General features: G+C 44.8%; 1 protein-coding gene across 1 annotated transcript in view; it reads left to right on the plus strand.

Annotated features, from left to right (window-relative positions):
* The window catches only part of Nhlrc2 (NHL repeat containing 2), a 58,256-nt gene extending 34,718 nt beyond the window's left edge, over nt 1-23,538 (plus strand). Inside the window, exons 6-11 of the mRNA XM_038350007.1 lie at nt 5,802-5,901; nt 11,153-11,384; nt 12,006-12,128; nt 13,169-13,375; nt 14,463-14,682; nt 17,262-23,538. Coding sequence (XP_038205935.1) covers nt 5,802-5,901; nt 11,153-11,384; nt 12,006-12,128; nt 13,169-13,375; nt 14,463-14,682; nt 17,262-17,518 — 1,139 coding nt within the window. The 3' untranslated portion in view covers nt 17,519-23,538. The remainder of the gene's footprint in view (nt 1-5,801; nt 5,902-11,152; nt 11,385-12,005; nt 12,129-13,168; nt 13,376-14,462; nt 14,683-17,261) is intronic.
* The last annotated feature ends 389 nt before the right edge of the window (nt 23,539-23,927 follow it).

A 23,927-nucleotide genomic window follows, 5' to 3' on the forward strand; every position in this document is an offset into this window, starting at 1 on the left:
TGTCTACAGGACTGCCTGTCAGCTGATGGCCCTGTTTTGAAGTGTTCTTCATTTCCAGTACCATGCATTAAAGAGAAACCGTTTGCTCTGCTCTTGGTTCTACAGAAGCCTCCCATCCTTTAGGACCACTGGCTCCCTCTTCCAGTCCTTAGCAGACTTAAGTCGGAGTCTCAGGACAACTCTCGTGAATTTAATTCATCTCCTCCTCTTCCTCCTCTTCTGGCTTTCATGTTTGTCTCCTTGTCATATTTAACTAGAACTATAAAGGCTGCTATAAATTGTGCTTATGTTATCATGGGGAACTACATTTGGATGGAAGCTGTGCTTGGCCCGGGTTTTATCATAGCTGAGATTACTGCTTGCCCTGGAGCCGTCCAGGTCCTCTGGGTGGGCTGTTGGGTGGTGCCAGTGTGGGAAGTGGGGGTCTAGCTACGTGGGGGTCTTATTGATGGCATTCTTTACCCTCAGTGTTGTGTTCTGTCACCCCATGACACAGAGCCACATAGTGGTACTCTCTGTACACTTGATTCCCCAGAGCAGTCTTCTGCTGTGTGCTCTTGGCTGTCCTCGCTGCTGCGCAGTCTTGGGAAGACCATCAGCCCAGCTGGGGAAAGGTGTGCACTGCTGCTCCTCCTCCTTCATGACTCCACCATGCTTGTGGCTGGCAGGAGTCCTCCACTTCCATCATCCTGTGCCTGTGACAACACTTTGCTTTTTACCAGGAGGCTTCAGAACTATGGAGACATATCTGATTATACTACAGATTCTACAAGGCCAGCAGGAGGATGCTGGCCACAGTAGCTTAAAATATGGCAGAATTTTTCAAAACTGGACTTTCGATTTATTTTTTCAAATTTCTTTTATTGACTCTATTCCTATTTTTTAAATTGTTTTAGTAATCTTTGTTGATAATTAATGTTTTCAAAAAGGTTTTAGTCATTAGAAGGGGTCAGCTAGCTCTACATCGTGGAGTAAAAACCTGCAGGTAAAGCTGAGCAGTTCGTGCATAAACACTCCCCTAGATAGAGGGACTGGAGTGTCCATGGGCCAGAGTTCCCATCCAGAATGCTTGCTTTCTTCTGCCAGCACCAGCGAGGTACATCGCTGAGGAACTCAAGCTCCGGGTCTGGCTGTGCACGTTTTTAAAGCACTACTTAACCTCTCTGAGTTTTGGTTCCTTCATAAAGGAAGATGATGACAGAAGGATTCCCCAAGCTCAGCGCCTTCGCCGGAGTGCATTCTCGTGGTTATTTTTATCCCCTCACCATTGGTGTTTTTCAGAAACTCCAAAAGACCAGACCATAAGCTGACAGCCCGCACATCTGTGTCTACCTCACTGTTGGAGCTTGTAAAGGAAACCAGTGTGCAGGCCAAGAACAGACAGTTCCCACACTTTCTGACAGGCGCACTTTGACCTTTGCGTGTGTAGTGAACCACCTGAGCTGACCTGCCCTAGTTAGAGACCCAGACTGCAGAGACCGCATTGGTCCTTCAGGCAGCTGTGCTCCAGCAGAGCGCTCCCTTGCAAAGCTCCTTTGTAGGCTTTAGTCGAAAGACTCCGAAGTTGAAAGTAAACTTTGCCTGACTCACCCATCCTAACGTCTCATCTCCCCTGCGCCATGTTTCTCCTTTGGTTTGTTTGGGGCAGAGTGTTGCTTGTGTGGCACAGTCTGGCCTAGAATTGACTGTGTCCTGAACCCTGTGATTTTCCTGCCTTGGCTTCTTGAGTGCTGGAATTACAAGTGTGTTCTACATACCCAGCGAGAGAGGCGGGCCAGTCTTAGGTGTGAGCAGAATGACAGGTCAGCTCAGATGTCATTCTCAAGTTGCCCTGATAGTGCTTTAGGCTCAAACTGATCTAATTCCTCATCCATTTTAAATGAGGAGCCAACAGAATGTGCTAGTGAATTGTGTGGCCTGTGAGAAAAAGTGTCAAGGAGGGTGACATCAGGGCTCACAACCCAAGAAACAAGATGGGAAGCCGAGTTGTTCATGGTGGTCCTATAATAGTGGTTGTTCGTGAAGAGGGCACGTGCATACTTGTGTGGTGGTGTTGGCCCCGTTACAATTACACACCGACAGTGTGCAGATGGTTTATTCTCTGAGCACATCCCTAACCTTGCTGAACTCACATAGAATTCTAATCATGTCACCTGCTGGTACTTGCAGTTCCACTGAAAATATTTGCATTTTTCCTTTTGTTTCGCATGCTAGGCCTTCATCTGATGTTATATAGAGGTAATAATAAGACTCTTGTTGTTTATCTCATTTCTGTTGGCAAGGATGTGTTCATAGTGTTTTCTTCATTAACTATGATGGTTGCTATCAATTCTTTTGAAAGTATTCTTTATCAAATTAAATAGGTTATCTGTGGGTCTTAGTTTCCTCAGGGTTTTTAAAACTAGAAACATTAAAAGGTACTGAGAGACTGTATTTTCATATATAGCTTGAGAAGTCTCAGCCCTGTGAGACACTAAGCCTAGCTCCATTGTAAATTATCTGAAAAAACGCAAAGTGAAATCACAGATATGTAATTCAGCTACACTTACATGTCTTTAACATTAAAAAAAAGAAATAGAAGTGATTTATAAAAAAATAAGGATTCATTCTGTGAATGCTCTGGCATGGCCTTGGTTACCATACAAGGTAATGTCTGTCTCTTGTGTAAAGCTGGCTTTGGAGTGAGATTTCATTCCCTTCAGTGTGCTGATCTTGGAGGAAGTAGCACAGGTTTGCATTGATAGCAGACTTGTTTGATTAGAGACAAATTATTAGCAGTATTAGGAAATTCAGCCTTCATTAGGATAACTTCACGGCTTCTGGAAAAATGAGAGCATTTTTCTGCTGTTGACCCGGGGAAAGGTTACTTATTCAGTAAGTGTTTGCTGAGAATCTACTATGGGAAGCCACTGTTTTAGTTGTTGGCAGTGAAGCTGAGTGAAGCAAAGCGTCTTCCTTCTTTGAAGTGCTGAATGGAGGAGAGGAGAGGAGCAAGCAAGCAAACTGCACATAGGATGGCGACAGGCACCATAGGAAACAGTGATGCAGGTTAACAGGCACAGATGTTCGTGTACACACTGCATGCATGCGCGCTCGCCACGAATTCACTCACTCATGAACAAGCTGTGTTGGGTAGGGAAGCAAGGAAGACGTCTTGAGTTGAGTTCCATGCTAGGGGCTGAAGGTGAAAGTCCTAGGAGGAGGGAAGAGGAACAAAGTTGGTGCAGGAGCTGAGAGCAGATGATGTGCGGTGCCCAGCATGTGCTGGTCCTATGGTGGTACTTAACTTCCAGAGCCTCTGCTCATCATCCAGGTCATCTTTTGAGATGGGCAGTCATAGCATCGCAGAAATTTCAGCCAGTATTCAAATCTGAACTGTTTGGCTCCTCAGCCATGGGAGCAATGCTTGTTTTAGAGGCTGTCACAACTCGAGGTGCATAATTTAGATCCATTAAGAGAATTAGGAGTGCTTCAGACTATAATTGTCTACGGTTCTTTGTGTGTTAGTCTAACATGTTACTGGATAAATACAGGCTGTGGAGTATCATGAGTGGGGAACATTACTGATTATGTAAATAAAGTATTCATTTGTGCCTTTTATTTATATTTCTTACTGAAGCTTTTATTGTATTTTGTTGTTCATTTCCTTAGTTAATGTCATTATCTAATCAGGAGCATGAACTCATTGTCATTGATTGATGTGATGAGTTTATAGTCATAGATTTGTGATGGCTTTAGCACAAGTGAGCAGTTGTAAACTGAGTGCTTTGTTGGGTGTCATCTATTGTGGGATTGACAAACTTCTGTGGGAGACATTGTGTCATACTCTACCCTCAGGGCCAGCCGCTCTAGGACTTGTGGCCTGGTAGACGCAATAGTGCTTGCCTAATGCAGCATGCTGTAAAGGTAAGAGCCAGTGTATGGAATAATGGTCATGGCTGACATTTGAGTATTGTTGCCTGTAGGTATTTTTCATCCGAATGTCATTATATCTGAAATAACAGAATATCTTATTAGCTTAGATGACAGTCATTTTAGTAGTCCCAGAGAGGAGTAGACCTAGAATAACTAAAGGAGCAATGTGGTGTAAAACATCAGTTGTGCAGGTCTTTGATCTGGTTTTAAAGTGATAAAGCAGAGACTGAGTCCCCATAATACACGGACAGCAGTGTGCCCGTTCGTACACTCGCATTTGCAGACATGACTGTGTGAAGGAGGTAAACTGAGATACTTTCTATCGTAGCAGCTAAGAAAAGAACATCAGCACATCAGAGCTGAGGCATAGATTTTTCTCTCAGTCTGGCTTGGGCCCAGAGTTGAGTTCCTTCCTTTACTAGCCGGTGGCCTGACCTGCTGTCTTCTCTGCGCATAGTCGCTCTTCTGGAGTTAGGCTTTCTAATAGAGAAAACCGTAATGAGTTTTGGGGAAACACTTGGCATTGTAGCATCTGTAATTATTTGAGAACCATCATTATTGTGGGTTGTCTTTGTTGTTACTAAACTAAAAGATGCTTAAAAGTTATTTCTAATTAAGGAAGAAATACCCTTCTTATCACAAAATACTTGAAGTTAAAGAGATTACAAATAAAATAACTTTCTATAAGATAATGTCTTACCAGACTTCTCTAGTTAAACTGTCTGTTATTTCAGAATATCTCCTAGTTAAATTAAATGGGTTAACAGAATTAATCTGAGAGTAGAACTTTGTTCCTTTCTAATAAGTGTGTTACATCATTCAGTGTCTAGAAGTAGAATGGAGAAAGCGGTGCAGTCAGCAGCTGTACTATAATGCATTGTCCTCTTGGTCTGATAAGCCAAGGCTGAGAGGTGGCTCAGTTGCTAAAGGGTTTGCCATGTGGTATGAGGATCTGAATTCATCTGCAGCACCCATAAAAGCCACTGAGGCATGTCCCTATAGTTCCGGCACTGGGAGACTGAGACAGGAGGATCCTTCGGGCTTCCCAGTAGTCAGCCATAGCAAGCTCCAGGTTCAGTGAGTACCTGTCTACTAAGGGAATGAAATAGAGCATGACTGAAGAAGACTCAACTTTGACCCCTAGCCTCCATGTACACATGTGTGCACTTTCCCACAGACACTCCCACAAATTCTATAAACAACTAGACAAAGGGATTTTTAAATGTCTGTTGTACTTTGTGTCTGAATGTCAAATCTCATATGGTCATAAAAGACACATTCCTTATACTTTTTATTGTCATTTTGTTTTAACAAAGGGTCTCCACTTTGTAGCCCAGGCTTGCCTGGGACTCACTGTGCAGTCTTAACAGGCTTCCAGCTTGAGCTGTTCCCCTCTGGCCCCGGGCTCCGGGCTGCAGACTTGTGCCGCCGCCCTGCTCTGGAAAGCATCTTTTCTTGCATAGAAATTGTAGGGGTTTCTTACATAATATCAGCCTACTTTTTTTGTGTCACAAAGTTTTGTTTATGAATCAGTGTTTAAAAGCATTGTTTCCAGAGGTGCAGGTTGACATTCTGCTATTAAGAATGTGTGGATTTGATTGAAGAAATGGAAATGCTAATGGCTTCGATTTTGTCATTACACTTTGTAAACAAGTATTGAATTATCGCCGTGTACTGCATTTAATTAAAAACCACATTACAACTTTGAGTTCTGGTGAAAGTGTTGTAGGTGAGAGGATGGATCTGCAGACCGATCTCTCACTAAGGAGCGTTTTCTAAAACAGCTGACTTAAAAATTAGTATCAGCCATTGAATTTCCATTTCTGAGAAGTATCATACTCACCTGATATATATATATATAATACATGCAACTTATTTTTTTGAAGGTTCAGAGGTCCAAAGAAATAACATCCTGTGGATAGCCATGGCTGGGACTCATCAAATATGGGCGCTCCTCCTGGACTCTGGCTCCCTGCCAAAGAGAAGGTAAGTGACTACTGTGCCTCCTGGGGTCCTTCCCCAGGTCATCATCCTCATAGCACCTGCTGCTGTACCTGCCAGCATGTGCTGGCCACACACCGTAGGAAAGCTTGGAGCAGGGTTTCTTGCTCACTCATGTAGAGTTCCTGGGGAGCACTGGTCCCCAGGCTGAGGAAGCAGCTGCTGAGAGGGGGAGGCAGTGAGTCACTAACTGGCTCCTGAAGCTGCTGCTCAGAAATGACATACATCACTTGGACTTGTATTTCATCAGCCATGATTAAGCTTTGTGGCTGCATCTAATTCCTAAGAGCCTAGGGGAAGCCTTTCTTCCAAGTGCCTAGAGAGAACTAGAAATGATTAGGTGGGGCTTTAATTCTTTGCCACAGAACAAGTGTCGGTGGCCACTCCTTCAGGTGGCTGAGTGCTGCATGGCTACCGCTCAGACGTAGTCAGGCCTGAGCGGAATCCCAGCTGCTAATTACCGTGTAAGCATAGGAGAGCCCTTTAGCTCTCTTGTCATTTTCTGTCACTGCATGTGCTTGGGTCACCTCATGGGATTGCTGCACCTGTTGGGCCTGTGAGGATGGGAGGCAGTATCTCTCCACTGTCTCTTACTTCTCCCCAGCCACAGGCAGACCTGGCTACTCTCTGTGGCTTCACTCTGTGCCTCTCTCTCACCTCTCCTCTTGGCTCCCACTTATCTTAACTTGTTCTTCTTTCCAGACCACCTTGTAAAGAAAGCAGTCTTGTCCCATTAGTTGTGTATCTAGTACAGAACAGCTCAGTACGAGCTTCAGGGTACGAAAACGGGTGAAAGTCCTGGCGAGGTTTCCGTTGCCCAGAAGCAGTTATTTCAGCTGACAGGTTAGTTCCTTCTGGAGGAGCCTAAGGAAGGAACATAACAGTGGCCATTAGGAAATGCTGCTTACTGCCTTGCCCAGTTTTCTTTCTTATACACCCCAGTACCATGTGTCCTGGAGTGGCATCACCCACAGTGGGCCCTTTCATAATAGTAATCAGTCAAGAAAATGACCCACAGGTTTGACCACATGGCAGTCTGATGGAAGAGTATTCTCAGCTGAAGTTCCTCCTGTGTAACATGAAGGAGCGGGCTTGTTGGGGTTTCTGTCCTGCCCAGTTCCCACAGCCGGTAAGCCCCCAAAGAAAACCACAGAGATCTCAATAAGATTATAAACTGATTGGCCCATTAGCTCAGGCTTCTTATTAGCTCTTGTAGCTTATATTAACCCATTATTCTACTATATGTTAGCCACATGGCTCGGAACCTTTTTCAGCGGGGCATATCACATCCTGCTTCTTCCATGGTCTGGGCAGGACTGGGGAGGAATGGGCTTCCTCCTTCCCAGCATTCTCCTGTTCTCCTTTGCTCCGCCTCTTCTTCCTGTCTGGTTGACCCGTCTATACTTCCTGCCTGGCCATCAGTGTTTATTTAAAACATGATTGACAAAATACAGACAATTCTCCCACACCACTACCCCCTCTAAGAAGGAGTGGGCTGTGTCCAGTCCCAGACTGTTACACCCGGGCCGGCGGGCTGCTTGTTGTCCCAGCCACCCTGCTAGCTTATACCCGAAATAACCACACAAAAACTGTATTCATTTAAACACTGCCTGGCCCATTAGCTCTAGTCTCTTATTGACTATCTCTCACATCTTGATTAACCCATTTCTATTAATGTGTATCGCCACTTGACTGTGGCTTACCAGCATGAGTCTAACCAGCATCCATCTCGGGCAGGAGAACCATGGCGTCTGCCACACTTCCTTCTTCCCAGCATTCTGTTCTGTCTATTCTGCCCACCTAAGGACTGCCCTATCGAAAGGCCAAGGCAGTCTCTTTATTCAACCAATGAAAGCAACACACAAACAGAAGAACCTCCTACACCACTTCTTAAATGACTCCAACTTGTGTCAAGCTCACAGAAGACTGACCAGAATAGAACCATAGACCATAGAGTTATATAGCCATAAAAAGTTGGTGCTAGCCTGTTGGCATGAATATAAAAACTCAGTGTCAGATATTAGGGGGTGAAAGCTGAGAGATCAGAGAAGCAGTGCAGCTAGCCATTAGAGAGACCTTTTACCTCTACCCAGTCCTATGACCAAAAAGGTGATCCTGCCCTTAGACTATCTCCTCAGACTGCAGGGGCGATCCTCAGATGGTATCCTCAGACTGCAATGAGCTCCTGTCTCTTCCTGATTTATATTCCTCTCTCAGCCCAGCCATATCCCTTCCTATCTCCACCTTCCTAGTGCTGGGATTAAAGGTGTGAACCACCACTGCCTGGCCTCTAGTGGCTTAGCTCTGTACTGTGATCTTCAGGTGAGCTTTATTTGTTAAAATACAAACAAAATATCGCTACATTCTCCACCTTTTTGCCTAAAATCAAAAAGGTTATAACTAATAAAGGGAAAACTATATACAATAAGTACAATTAAGTATGTACAAGATATACAGGCAACGAGTACATCAACAATGTCTAGTCCATTTGCATTTGTCCTATTCAGAGAAAATGCTCCATTATCTATCCTATCGTGGTGAGTCCAAAGTATTGTGCCTAATTCACTTTTTAGTCTAACTTGCATTACCAACTTAAAATTATCTTTTTATGTCTCTCAACCTTATATACTTTACATTTCTTTAGTGAATTTCTTTTCTGAGTCTGATAAACAAGGAAACTGTAACTATCTTCAACTCCCTCAGAGACCCAAGAAGGAAAAAACATTACCTGAGTAAGCAGGAAGTGCAAGCAAGTAACTTCCAAAAGCTGTGAGAAATGACAGAAATGGCTGCCTAAACGGTCACCCAGGCTCCTCTGCAGTGTTGGGGCATCCGGCCGTCTTCAACCTGCAGCCCTAGAGTACTGGACAGACTTTTCTGTGAGGCAGGGTTTTGAAGAACTGTACTGCCTGTTCTTGGCAAGGTTCTGTAGTCACTCCCTTTTGCGTCCTGCTTGTATCAGCAATAGAGGGAAGGGCACTTTCTTGCCCAGTAGGTTTCTTTTGCCACAAACAAAGTAAACTCCATGAAGAGTTTCTTCCATGCCCATCATTTTCTTTGAAGTAGATTCGTGCTGCCAGGAGCAGACATGTCTCATTGTCATAAAAGAAGGAACCTATGTTATTGAAACATCTTAAATGACATATTCTGTAGACCTCTGAAGTATTTGAAGACCTATTTAAAATATGTTTAACCTTGAAAATATAACTAATATAGATACAGGGTTATTTTTGGTTTGTTGTTGTTGTTGTTGTTGTTGTTTGATCAGGACAGGGTTTCTCTGTATAGTCCTGGCTGTCCTGAAACTCGCTCTGTAAACTAGGCTGGCCTCAAGCTCAGAGAGATCCATCTCCCTCTGCCTCCCAAGTGCTGGGATTAAAGGCTCCACCACTGGGCTCATCACCATATCTTTATCAGTAGAAAGGGATAGCTGTCTAGCAATCAAGATTTCAGATGTGTAGGGGTGGGTGTAGAACACAGTTGTGGAATGTTTTATGACAGTCATGCATCTAGAATAGTGATTCTCAACTTGTGGGTCATGACCCTTTGGGTCCAATAACCTTTCACAGGGGTCGTCTAAGACCATTGGAAAACACAGATGTTTACACCATGATTCATAACAATAACAAGATAAGAGTTATGAACTAACACTGAAAGTAATTTTATGGTTGGGGGTTACCACAACATGAGAAACTATATTAAAGGGAAGATGCATGAAGAATATTGAGAACCACTGATCTAAAACTTTTGTTAAATATATTTCTGCTATGTACCATATTAGGCAATAGAGATGAAATGATATGCTCTCTGTTAAAGCTGGAATGAAGACATGCCCAGCCTCAGAATTAGATCAGTGAACAGTGAAAGCTGGAGAAATCCTGTGTCGTTAGAACTCTGCAGTAGGCTCTGAAGTACCCTGGAGGACTGCTGCAGTGGAGGTCTGAGCCTCCACTCATGCCGTGATGTCAGGACAAAGGTTGTCACACCTGGAGTCCTTCTAAGAGAGTGGAGCATTCCAGAAGCTGATGTAGAAAGTTCTCAGCTGGGAAGTGACTTGGGTAGATCTGTATTCTTGAGAGAACCCTTCTAGTATTCAGAGTGGAACAAGGTGCGACTCAGGAGGCTATGCTGTCTTCCAGGCCAGAGACAACAGTGCTGTGGACACGGTGGTCACCAGTGATGCAAGAGGTGTAACTCCACCAGCACCCACAGTGACAGCAGCAGAATGTGCTGTCAGGGCTGCCTGCGTCTCCCCGTAAGAAGGGTGTCACTATTTATAATAGGAAAATGGTTGCTCAAGTTACATTGATCTGCATCTTAATTTTGTTGGTGGATTACTACAAAGTTAGTACAGCACTACACAGATTGTGTCTAGTGCAGATTCGCAGGTAGTGGTGACCCCTAACGCTTCAGTGTCTGTTCATCCACTTATTATCACAGGTTTCCTCTATGTTGTGACTTCCTCCCTGGCAGTGTAGGTCTTGTACATATTTCTCTGCCCATGTTTCGTGCATTCTGTGCTCTTGCCTTCCATCACCTGCTTCTGCTTGCTTTAGCACTGAGCAGGTGCCAGTTCAGAGTCTGGTCACATTGGACTTGTGTATGACATGCCATGTTTGGAGACGGAGAACACAGTCTCTCACTTTGCACTTGAAGTCGGCGTCCTCTTTCTCAGTGCCATGTCTTCTTAATCCTTTTGGCATAAATTTAGAAATCAAGGTGTAGACTTTCTCTGCATTCAAGAGGAATCACCTCTGTTTCTTTTCAACTGCTTGAGACATGGTCTCGGCAGCTGTTGCCCTGCGCTGCTCTCAGCAGGACGTCCCAGTGGAGAGGAGAGGGTCGCACAGTGCAGCACAGTTGTCGTGCCATCTCTGAAAACGGCCGTGCTCGTAGACGACACAGGCGTTTAAACTATCAAATACCCAACAGTCTCTTTATTAATAAATTCCCTTCTAGAACTGCTATTCTATGAAACTAAGAAGTTAAAATGAGAATAAAATCATCTCATTATTTCATAATAACCTGATCCTTATTGTTGATCCAGGGATTTCTTAATGTGGTATTAGAGGGTGACTTCAGTAGTTAGTAACTGAAGAGAAGTGAGCGCTGCACAGTGGCTCACCAGGAGCAGGGCTGGACAGACGCAGCAGTGGACAGGCAGTCATCACTGCTCCGGTGGGTCTACTTACATTCCTTTAGTAACTTGTGGATCCCACCTATGCTCGTCTTTCAGTGAGCTAAAGAAAGGAACCTGCCTGCGTTTTGCTGGGAGTGGCAATGAAGAGAATCGCAACAATGCATATCCTCACAAGGCAGGTTTTGCCCAGCCTTCAGGTCTCTCTCTAGCCTCAGAAGATCCGTGGAGCTGCCTCTTTGTGGCGGATAGTGAGAGCAGCACAGTGAGAACCATCTCACTCAAAGATGGAGCCGTGAAGCACCTCGTGGGAGGAGAACGAGATCCCATGGTAAAGAAGTCACTATGTGCAGTTCCCTGGATTTTGAGTTATTCATAAAATTGAGGAGATTCATTCCTGGCCTATCTGTGATAGAAGGTAGTTAACCCAGAGGTTCATTCCTGGCCTATCTGTGATAGAAGGTAGTTAACCCAGAGGTTCATTCCTGGCCTATCTGTGATAGAAGGTAGTTAACCCAGAGGTTCATTCCTGGCCTATCTGTGATAGAAGGTAGTTAACCCAGAGACAGTGACTGTAAAGAGACTCAAGTGAGGCCTCGAAAAGGGACCCTGCCTGATTACACGTAATGCTGAGGCTCCCTTAGAGAATCTGATAAAGTGGCTGCTATTGGACAGGAGCAAGACTGCAGTGGGTGTAGCGGTGGACTGGACAGCACTAGACTGCAGACTTGGCCTATTCCTGAGCAGATGCTGGCCTCTGTGAGTGCCACAGCAATCAGCTCGCAGACCCTCGCTACACTCTCCAGTCTGTCACATGCCCAGCTCCCCACGGAAACCAGAGCTTCCCCTTTAGCTCTACTAACACGACGACCTTAGTATTCACTTTATCTAACAAAACACTGAAAGTTTTTAATAACTGCTGTTTCTTTCTCTTTAAAAAATACAATAAAAGAATTTATTTGCTTTTGGTGATATTGATGGAGTAGGCATCAATGTGAAGCTTCAGCATCCACTCGGGGTTGCATGGGACGAGAAGAGGAATCTGCTCTATGTGGCAGACTCCTATAATCATAAGGTGAGTCTCAGCTGAAGACACAGTGCTTGCTTTTGACCCAGGTGCTACCTACCAATGCCACTCTAGTGCAGAGAGCACCTGTAGCCCTCGGAGCCTTGTGGTATCTGAACTGAGGAAATGCTAGCTAATTCCTGTGGCTGTGACTTAAATGTATGAATTGTGACCCATCAAAACTGCTTGTAAGGAAGTCAAGAAACAAGGAGCCACATTAGGAAAAGTGTGAGCAGCTGTTGGAGTTGCATTTTGTTGCCACGGTAAAACTGACCAAAGTCAGCTTAAGAGGGAGATTCATCTGGCTCACACCCAGGTTAAGGCCGTCCCAGAGAGAAGTCAGGGCAGGAAGTGAAGGTAGGCCTGCTTGCTGACTTGCTCACAGACCCAGGCTCATCTGGCTTTCTTACATCACCCAAGATCACCTGACCAGGGATTGGCCCTACCTATAGTGGGGTGAGCCTCCCCATATTAATTAACAACAGAGACTCTTCACAGACATGCCCACTAGCTTTCCTTGATTGAAGCTCCCTTTTCTGTTGACTCTAGAGTGTCTCAGGTTGACAGTTATGCTGATGGGGGCACTAGCAGATGAAGAGTTTTGAACTGTAGCATGGTGACAGTGACCAGGAGCAGTTAAACCCATCCTGAGCACCTTTTCCTCTTCCATCTGGTTGTCTCTGCTCTTCCTGCAGAGTTCTATGTGGCAGGACTTCAGTTTAACAGAAGTAGCAATCCTCAGACAGTGCTCTCAGGGAGTCATATTAGCTGTGTTCTCTAAGGGGCAGAAAAGGGTGTTTTTAATTCCAGAGGGGAAATCCTGAAATTAACAAGAAACTATGATATAACTAAGATTTTATAAAGGTTTTACTAGGGATGAAATAGCTCCCTTTTGATGATGTAATTTGGATGTTGGGGAAATTAGGAAATATCTACTGTTTGAAGATGTATTTATCGAGAATGCTAATAACAGCCAGGAGTCCTGGCTTACCTGGCACCGCTCTAAACAGGGCTGACTGCAAGGGAAATGTTTGTTCATTTTTCTTTAGATTAAAGTTGTGGATCCAAAAACAAAAGTCTGCTCAACGTTAGCGGGGACCGGAGATGCAAATGATGCAGCTTCCAGTTTTGCAGAGTCAGCTTTTAATGAGCCTGGAGGCTTGTGTGTCGGTGAGAGTAGTCGGCTGTTATATGTAGCGGACACTAATAATCACCAAATCAAAGTGATGGATCTGGAAGCAAAAACAGTGTCTGTGGTGAGTTATCTTAAGGCGTAGCTTAGAGGACGTGGGTGTAGGGGCGACTGAGCTTTTTTTTTTTTTTTTTGGTTTTTCAAGACAGGGTTTCTCTGCAGCTTTTTTAGAGCCTGTCCTGGACCTAGCTCTTGTAGACCAGGCTGGCCTCGAACTCACAGAGATCCACCTGCCTCTGCCTCCCGAGTGCTGGGATTAAAGGCGTGCGCCACCACCGCCCGGCGGCGACTGAGCTTTAAAGCGCTGGCTTGGCCATCTCTGATGTGCACTGGGCACATGGAGTGTGGGAGCCGGAAGTGGATGCCCCTGTTGTGTTGGGGACAAGCAGACCAGGGACTTGCTTTGAAGGTCTCCTGTTAGTCTTAAAATAGAAGCTTCCATCCGCTGTGAGTGAATGAGGAAAGTGCTGGATTTTGAAGAGAAATGGGTCTTTTTTAAATGCATAGAAGTCATGACCCACTGTGTTCATGTGCCATGTAGCCTTGGTAGCCTTGGTTTTTTTGTTGTTGTTTTTGGTTTTTTTTTTTTTTTCAGTGATCCTTAGATTATTGCTGTCTGTCTGTTTCCTATGGTGAATCCATTACCAAGTCATCTGGGGGAACCTCTAAAGGTCACAGCCCCCAGCCTCTGAAAATGAGATAGATTGGGGCAGATGTGACCAAGTTCAAATTTGTTTTCAAAAAAGCAGTGTTTCCCACCGCTTTATTAATGTATCCTATTTACCTGGATGGAAGGGTGGCTTTTTATTTTTATGAGGTGCTTTGTTTTAAAATAAACGCCACAAAATGGCAGCAAAAGTATCATCTTTGGATCCCTCCTGGTAGTGGAGGTTAGGAGCGTGTATCATCCTCACGGTCTTAGATTTGTAAAGTGTTGCTTTCATTTCCTGCCATGTGTAAGCACGGGGCAGTGGTTGGATTCTGCGGTCTCAGGGGTGGTCTGACTGCTGAGGTGAACTGTTGCCCTGTGCTCTGGGGGCGCTGATGTCATTGATGGAGAATGTCGTGGTTCTGCCCCATCTAAGGTTAGGCTTTCTCGCTTTGGTCCTAAGAGTGCTTCTGCTTTAATAACCTGCCCTCTGGTCTTCTAGCTTCCGATCTTCAAGCCTGACAGTGCCGTGGTGGATGGCCCCTTCCCCAGAGAGAAACAGAAGACAGTGCCCAAAGTGCCCAAGTCTGCCCCAAACATCCAACTCGCCCCTGTGACTGTGTGTCCTGGCCAGACTCTGCAGCTCAAGCTCAAGCTGGACCTTCCCCCAGGAACAAAGCTGACGGAAGGTGTGCCCAGCTGCTGGTTCCTGACTGCTGAAGGTAGGGCTGGCTCTCAGACACAGAGAATAAAGCCCCGAGGCTGAGCCGATAGCTTTGTTATATATATTGCTGTGTTTTTGGACAAGATATGATGGAAATTATGTGAAAACTGTGACTCTAGCTGTAGCACCACTTTGATATTTTTCTCTTGGCCTTTGCTGTCCCCTCTTCCCTTTCATTAAAAAGATGTGGCCCACGAGAGCCCTCTCATGTCCGAACAACACGGGCTCTGGGAATTAGACCTGTCTGCATGCCTACCTTAGTCTCCCCTTCCTGCTGTCCCCAAAAAGAACCCCTTAAACTCTCATCTGCAGTCCCAGCGTTCAGGAGGCTGGGGTAGGAGGACTGCAAGTTTGAGGCTAGCCGGAGCCACATAATGATTTCCATGCCATCTGCCCAGAGAGTGAGAGAGCCGGTCAGAAAACCAAAGTTAAATAAATAAGAATTGAAAGTCTGATGAGAAGACGTGAAGTGGAGCTTCCTTGTTTAGGATCCTTCTCTGGCTTTTCCTTCTCGGCCTGTGTGTGTCCTGTCTCGTGTGGCGTCGGTGTTGTGTGTGGTTGTCAGTGCTGTCGGACATAGCACCATTCTGACAGCGGACAGCAGGTCTACGAGAAGCCCTGGGCTCGTCTCAGATGCGCTTCCTCTGCTCTCGTCTCCCACGCTCTTTGGCACATTCTCACTCTCCCATTTCCTGAGCTCCTTCTCCCACAGTTCTTCTGTGTCCCCCCAACCCTGGCCTTGAGCCTGCTCACCTTCATACGTACTCAGGCAGAAGCTGCGGATCTGCAGCAGTCAGTGTGATGTCCAGGCCAAGGGATCTGCAGGTGGCCTGCTGGTTACAGTCTGGACTGACCCCGAGGTGGCTCCCCGAACCTGTGGGAACTGCCTCCTCTGATCCCCACAAGGAAGAAGGCTGCACATGCGGCCTAGCTTTGGGGGCAAACTACAAACCCTGGGCACGGCACATCCTTCTCTGGGCTTCAGGAGGTCTAGGAAGGGAATAGCTATTCTGCCTGTGTACATCGCAAAGCACCCCAGCAATCGGAGAATCACAGATCACATATTTAATTTCTCTGTGTAATTAGAGACCAGTATTTTTTTAAAGTAAGATATTGATAATTAACCTTTTTTGTTTACTTTATCTTTTTTTTTTGTTTGGTTTGTTTATGTTTTTGTTTTGTTTTGGCTTTTCAAGAGGGGTTTCTCTGTATAGCCCTGGCCATCCTGGAACTCGCTCTGTAGACCAGGACGGCCTCAGATTCACCTGCCTCTGCCTCCCAGTGCTGGGATTAAAGGTGTGTGCCACCATGACCTGTCAACAATTAACCTTTTTAATGCTGCATTCTTAAGCTTTCAAATAATTGAATTCTGAATCATTGTCATATACAGTGAAGATGGCATTAAATTGGAGGGGTCAAATACTTAAGATGTTTAATTACTTGTCTGCAATATTGTCTCCATTTTTACTATATAGAGCAAATAAGCTTTTAGGCAAGAATCCTAGTAATTCAAAGATTCCGAAAGTATTATAGAGCCATGTCTTCACATAGGGATAGAAGATAGTTTCTCTTGGGGGCTGGTTCTTGAGATATCGTTAAAGTGGCTAGAATATGTGAACATTTTAAAGAACTACATGCATCCTACGTCTTTATAAGTCATAAATGTGATATATATTAAAATACACAAAGAAATAGTTGGTGTCTTAATTTCTGGATTTTAATGTTAAAATAGTTTTTTATTGTCTTGTCTGGATTTAGAAGTCACTGCAGAGTTGTGTGCATTTGTACTCTCAGAAGTTCATTCTGTAGTTTTTAGACTGTCCCTGGAGGTTTTCCCTCTGGGTGAAAATGATGAGCTGTCTCACTGTCCCTGTGCTTCGTATTCACTGATAGATGGACTTTGAGCACGGGTGAGAAGGAGCAAAGGAGCCATTGCTGCAGTTCTCAGTTTCATTCCAGTGGAGGTCAGTTTGTGGGTTGTGTTATAGATTTCACAGAAGGGAAGAGCTGCATTAACGAAATACAGAGATTGTCAGTCTGGGAACTTCTCGTGGGGGTCATTATGTCTCACGCCCGCGGGTCATTTCCACAGACCAAAGTGCCGGCATTCACAGACTTGTAAATACTTGCTGATTAAGAGACACTTTTCTTAGAATTTTCTAGTTTCCTACTTTTATCTTTTCAAATGCATGTATATTATGTGTGTGAGTGTGTTACATGGTGTGATTACATATATATGTGTGTGTGTGCATGTGTGGACATGCACATGTGTGTGCAGTAGTTAACTGCCATGTTTCTCTGACATCTCTGCACCTAAAGTCTTGAGGAAAGGTCTGCTCCTAAGCCCGAGCTCACTGTTCTGAGTAGTCTGACTGGCCAGCCAGCTTGTTCCAGGGATGCCTTGTCCCTACCCCTGTACTCTGGGATTGCAGGTAGGTGTCACCTACACCCAGCATTTAGGTGACTTTTGAGGTCTGACCACTGGTTCTCACACGGGTGTGGCGAGTGCTTTGCCCAGAGCTGTGCTGGCCTCTTGTGTCTTCTGTAGTCTGTATGATTCTCTCTCCTGTTTTCCAGGCAATGAGTGGCTTCTTCAGGAGCAGACCCCGTCTGGAGACATAGAGAGTATTTCCAGTCAACCCACAATTGCCCTGCGGATTCCCACCGATTGCTCGTCACTTGAAGCTGTGATCTCCATCAGCGTGTTTCTCTACTACTGCAGTGCAGACAGCAGTGCTTGCATGATGAAGGGGATCTTGTTCAGGCAGCCTTTGCAGATAACCGATACCCAGCCAGGCTGTGGAGCTCCTGTAGAGCTCACACATGTATTCTAGGAGAAGCCAGGGCCCCGTCACCACAGCCCCCATCCGTCCTCCACCGGCCGTTGAGGGAAAAAAGCATTAAAAATCCATGGCTTAGTTGTAACAACTGATCCCAAAATAAAGTCTCTCTCCTTATTAACATTTTAATTCTAAACAAATGGCTTCATTTTAGCCGTGTACTAGCCAAGTCATTGGGTGTCATTTAAACACTATAGCATTAGCTTTGCTGCTGTTGGCTCGAGGCTGCAGTCCATGCTATAGTAGAGAATACTGTGTTGTGCAGTTACTTCTAATACCACCGGGTGTTTTAAATGACCTCTGCCTTCGTCGGTGGCGGTCACAGTCACGGGACAGACCTAAGCTGTGCGCCTTTGTTTGAGTCACCTCTACTTAGTGACTCCGGTCTGTCTGAAGCCAGAACAAAAACTGTGCTCAGTAGACCCCAGAGAGCACATGAGGGCTGCTTACTATCTCTTCTGTGTTTTCTCATCTGAGGTATTTTTAAAAGAGAGTTTTAATCTATTTTTATTATAAATTATTTGTTTTAACATGCCATTATTAATGCCTTATAACTTTATACAGAAAAAAGAAAGAATTTCTGAGAGCATGCAGACCTCTTCTTAACTATTTTTTTAATGAATATATGCCTAACAAACAATGCCTAGATCCCCAGAGACGTGCTGACCCTTGAGGTGGGATTTAGGCCATATTCCTTCACATGACAGCTTATTGTGATGGTGTAACTTGATATAAGTGAGTATTGTATTGCTTGGGGAATTTACATTTCAGTTTTAAGAGTTAAATACAGATTTATTGGGTTTGGGATTTTTGTTACTATTTTGGTTCCCATATTTAGAATTTAAATTACGATCACTAATTCTGATATTTTTAAAAAAAATCCCATGTAAACCTTTAAATTGATGTGATCAGTGTAAAAAAGTGTTTGAGTGCAGCTGACGGTATAGTTGTCCTTTCATGCTGCTCACGCTGCTTCCGTGTTTGAGTTCTTTGGCCTCCTAAGAAACATGACTGAGATAGAATACAGTGAGTGGTTCTCATTGATGCTGTAATTATCATAGATTATTATCATAATGGTTTAAAAGCCCATTTGTTTTTAAAACTGACTTGGCATATATTTTATTTATTCTGATTATAAGATTTCAGAAGCATCTATAAATTCAATAAGTATCTGTAGACAGTCTGGCATAGCATGCCCTCCTTTTCCCCAAAAGAACTAGATATGAAGTGTAATTATTTAAGTATCATTCTACACATATATTGGTTGATTTTTGAAGTAGTTTTCACGGGTAAAATTTGCTTGTTTTATTATTGAGTTAGCTAAAAGTTCTCTAGAGTAAGAACATATAGATCAGGACTTTAATTAGGATCCACAGAAGCTGCTTTTTGAGAGAAATGCAAATGGAAAGGATTGCCTGAGAGACCTTTGCAGCAGAGCAGCCACAGCAAAGTTCTGTAACTACGTCTGTAGCCCATGGGCTGTGGACTGCGCCCTCCTGTATTTCAGCCTCCTCATTAGGTTTGTTGTATTTCTCTTTTCCAGTTGGGCAGGGTGAGAATAGTTTGGCTCAACTGTTCCTGATTGAGGACATAAACGGTATCACTCTCTAGAACAGAGTATATATGGTTTAACTAATGTAGGAATAAGGATTACGCAGTTTTCACTCTAAAAATACAAGTGTGTATTCTGTAGTTTCATGTACCTTAAAAATTCCCCAAATCCTCTTTAGAATCCCTTGGTTTTCTTTTGTCTGGGCAGAATGTTAGTTTAGTGTTCAGTGATTCCCGGTCTTCGGAATACACAGTTTGACTCCTCATCCTCACCCCTGCCTTTCTACGCTCCTGTTGACGCTACAGTGTTATCAGTAGTAGGTTAGTGTGGGTTTAGAAAACTCACACTGAACAGTGCACATAGCTTCCTAGACTCATGGGTAACATAAATGTCACATAAGGAAACACTGGAAAGTTTAAAAACGTGAGGGCCTGCAGCAGCCTTCTGTTTTCTCTGAGCTGTCTGCTCTGGGGCTCCTACTGCTGAGATAAGGATGTTGGCCTACTTTTTGCAAAGTTGGAAATTTGGGGAGCATAATGAAAATGTGTGACTACAATTTGGCCACAGATTCAGAACTGACTGCTCGTTCTTGTCTATCACCTGAAGAGACTTGAACTTAGCTGCTGCCGTCGGCAGGACAGCGTTGTAACTCAGCGGGAGAATGTTTCTTTGCCATGTGTAGAGACCCTGGGTTCAATCATCAGAGGGAGAAAAAAAATGAAGAGTGAAGTTGTGTAGTGCACAATAACAAGAACACTTTCATGGAGAGTGAAGTTGTGTAGTGCACAATAACAAGAACACTGCAGGAGGACTGCGCCATTGATGCTCATAAGCGAGCAAACTCTTGGTGTTTATTTTCATTCTTCTCTGTCTTTCAATGATCAGCACTTTAGAAAGATCTAATATCTTTAAAGATAAATCTGAATAGTAAGCACTAATGTAATAGCTTTTCTAAAGCCACTTCCATTACCAAAGATGGGATCTAGTTTAGAGTTCTTTCATTTACCAGTTCCCTTTAAAGTGAGTTGGTGAGGAAGGAGTAGTCGTGGTGTTTTTGTGGTGTGGCACAGTGTGGTGGCAGGAGCATGGACTCTGTGGCAGAGTCTAACCCTGTAAAGCAGGGCTGCCTGGGCTCCCTGCCAGGATTCAGTGAAATGTTCACACGGCATTTAGCACAGAGTAATTTATGAACTGCTACTTATCAGTTTTGTTACTAATAATGACAATAATTTATGGCCGCAGACACGTGCTTGACATTTTTTTCACAACTCCAGTTTCTAAAGCAAAATGTTTCTTCCCCGTCTGACATGGTAGTATACCCGGTGGAATCTAAATATTTCTTCCCCGCCTGACATGGTAGTATACCCGGTGGAATCTAAATATTTCTTCCCCGCCTGACACGGCAGTATACCCGGTGGGATCTGGGCTCAAGAAGAAGGGCACTTAGTGGTGGGTGTTCCTGTTTCACCACACTGTGTCCATAGAGGAGGGTTAAAAAGACCTTCTGGCACTTCAACCAATGAATCCGTTCCATGGAGAATCCAGACATAGCTGGAAACCTCACCACACTCTTACAGTCTGTACAAGCATCCTGAGATTGTAACCGGAATGTGCTGGGAGGGTGCTGTCTCTCACCCTAGGATGCTGTTCTCCGGGATCGTCAAAGTGCTTTCACGTTTATTTCCTGGGGTGGGCTTCAGTACAACATACAGACTAGATAGGTGTGAGCCATGTAGAGACAGGTGCTGCTTCGGCATGGTGGTAGCCCGTCTGCAGGTCAGGAAGCTCCTAGGATAGAGTCCAGTGCCTAGAACAGGGCCTAGTACATGGGCGTGGGTGAGTGTGATGAGTGTCCTTGATGGCTGTGTAACTGGTGAGCAGCGGGACTGACTGGGGCTCTCACAGATGGGGAGTGGAGGAGTAATTCTGCGCCCACCGCCTCAGGCTTTCAAGACGGGGCAGGGGAGTCACAGTCATTGAGTTCCTGCCTTCTGCTGGTGCTTCCCCGAGTGCTTTGTGTTGACCGTGTGTCCTCAGCACAGCCTCACAGTGGAGGACGGTCCTTCTGTCTTGCAGCCAGGGTATAAAACCCAGAGCAGACGCTGAGGAAGTGGCAGAGCCTGGACAGTGATCTGCCCCGCTGCCTGCCGTATTGTCTCTTAGACATGCATGGTTCGCATAGTTCGTGCCTTTGTGTAGTAATTTATCAATCTGGAGGATTCCAGGAGCCCTGGGAGTGATGGTTTTTGAAATTCAAATAATGCCATTTAAATTATGTAGCTTTTCACAGACTCTTGGAATAGTATATATAATTGTCATTTCCCAGAGGGTTTTCTGTGCCCCATTCCAGCCGTTATCCTCAGTTTCTCTCAGCAGGTGTGTGCAGAAGTAGCAGTCAGGACTGTCCGAGTGGCCTCACCCCAAACAACAGGGCTGGCGCAGCCCTGAGAAGTGAGGTGGAGAAGTGTGAAGGCCTCTGCCTTCCTCCATCCTTAATGGTCCTGTGCGGGCAGACAGCCTGGTGATTCACAAGTTGTTCCTGACGTCAGCTTAGCACTGCGAGCCAGTGCTGGTTCCTAACGGGCATCCCAGGGTGGAATTAAGTAACATGGTAGTGAGGCAGGATGTGTGCAGTGAGCATGCTCTGCCCGTGTCATGAGGGTCATTCCTGGTGTCCGTGCCTGACCGTCCTGGTCACTTACCTTAAGGTAGACCACAGTGCCAATCACCAATTGCTTTTTCCACCTGTGTCCCATAGCCTGAATGAAGAATTGGCACTCACCAAGTCACTGGTTTCACCCTGACCTTAATGAAGTGTGCTTTTCTCCCATTTCTGTGCAGTAGGGTAATAGAAAGAATGGTCGTAAAAGTTACAGGCTTTGGGAATTGAGCCACACGGCATTCGATGGCTAATAAATCTCGGCTCCCACATGTGCTGACTTGTAGTGGAGACCGGTGCTCAGCTCTCAGGTGGCTGTAAGAGCGAGCACATGGGCTGGGAGACTAATAGGACGAGCTCTCCTGCAGGTTCTCCTGGTGTAGCTTTGGTTTAATCATTGTCAGGTGAGAGGTGAAAAGCTTAAACCCTAGACACTTGTGGAATGTGTGCCTGGGTGTAGTTACTCATTCTTGGTGTGTGCTTTCCTCCCCCGGCACGTCACTCCAGTGTGCCTGTGGACACTGCTGTTGACAGCCTTCTGACCCAAAGGAAAGGGCTGCCAGCATTTTCAAGAGCACTTCCCCCGTGTGCACGTCAGCTTTAGGTTATAAGTGAACAGTAAGCCAGCAGCCCTGTGCCACAAGTGTTCTATCTGCCCTGCCTAAGAAATGGACTTGAGCAAAACTGCTTTTATATAATCTGAAGCTGTTAAGTGTAGACACGCCGTTGGTACTCTTAGGATGCTTAATTACAGCTTTCCACTTGAAAAGGGGGGTCAAGATCCTCTGAGATATGGGCCGTTCAAAGGGAATTATTATTCTGTACCTAGTTTCATGAGAAAAATAAAACCTAAGGGGGGGGGGGGAACACAAGTCCCTAACATAGCCATTGAATCATCCTCTCTTTTAAAAATTAGCTCTTTCTTCTTAGTTCCACCAGGAACATGAGATGGTTTTTGTTTGCATAGAGTTGGAATGTCTTGTTGACGCATGCCTGTGATGTCATCATTGCCAGCGCCCCTCTTGAAGTCCTTGACTTCTTCCTCAGACGTAGTTGGAGTTTCTGCAGCCTTTGAGGAGCCAGCGTTCACAAAGCTGTGAATGGGGAAATGTTGTTGTGATGGTTATTTTTCTAGAATCTCTAGTAATGTCTTGGTTTTCAAAGGCAAGGGTCCAGGACCCTGTGTGACTTGAGGTTTACCTGTCCGCTGTGAAGTAAAGCATCCTAATTGTACATGGGCAGATGGTGCAGTTTTCGGTCCCTCTGTAGGAGTGCATGGAGAGCCAGGGCAGACACTGTTACTGTTAGTACTTCATGCTTGCTGTGTAATCAAGATGTCCATCTGTCTATCCGTCCTGTAAGGAATGTTCCCTAGACATGTCACATTAGAGACTTCCCCATCTTGGGTGGCTCCATTTTGTAGTTTCTTGTGTGAGACTAGAGGTGGTCTGCCATGTGACTTCATGGCTTGAACAGTGCAAGTTCAGATACTGGTATTCTAGACATGCTTTGGTCTAAAAGAATTTACCTGCTGTGCATTTTTTAAGTGTTTAATAAAGATTGAATAATATATTTTTATGCAACTCTGTATTTTACATTTATTTGTAGACCAAACTCTTGAGTGGATTTTTAAAGTGTGTGGTTAGATGGAATGAGAGCTTGGTGGCCTTCATCAACTCAAAGGAAGTGCAGTTGTTGGGTCCTGGGAAGTGGGAGTATTCTACTGTACATGGAAACCTAAACCTCTTTTACAAAGCTTTGTACTTTTTTTTCATGAAATAGATTAAATATTTTCTCTCTAAAGTTGTGTTTCTGTCCTTAATGTGTTGTGTGTTTTAAGTATATCACTAATTATACTACTTAGAAACCTGTAAGCTGGGCTGGAGAAATAGCTTTGTGGATAAAGCTTGGAGTTTGGGTCTCCACCTTCACATAGCAGCTGAGCTGGTGTGGACAGCGGGGGAAATCAGGAACTTCTCTCGAGTTCTTACTTCCATTAATTTCTGATGGACTCAGATGGAAGCCCAAGGACAGTTGTATTAGAGTTTGGGAGAGAAACCCCAGGGCAGACACTGAATCTCAGCAGCTTCCTGGAGGAGAAGGATGAAGAGGAGAAGGAAGAAGCCACTGCAGCTCTCATGGAAGGTGGAGACGTGGTGGACAAGTAGCCACATGGAGGGAAGGAAATGTTG

Source organism: Arvicola amphibius, chromosome 1 (assembly GCF_903992535.2).
Source record: "Arvicola amphibius chromosome 1, mArvAmp1.2, whole genome shotgun sequence".
In the NCBI taxonomy this organism is placed as follows: domain Eukaryota; kingdom Metazoa; phylum Chordata; class Mammalia; order Rodentia; family Cricetidae; genus Arvicola; species Arvicola amphibius.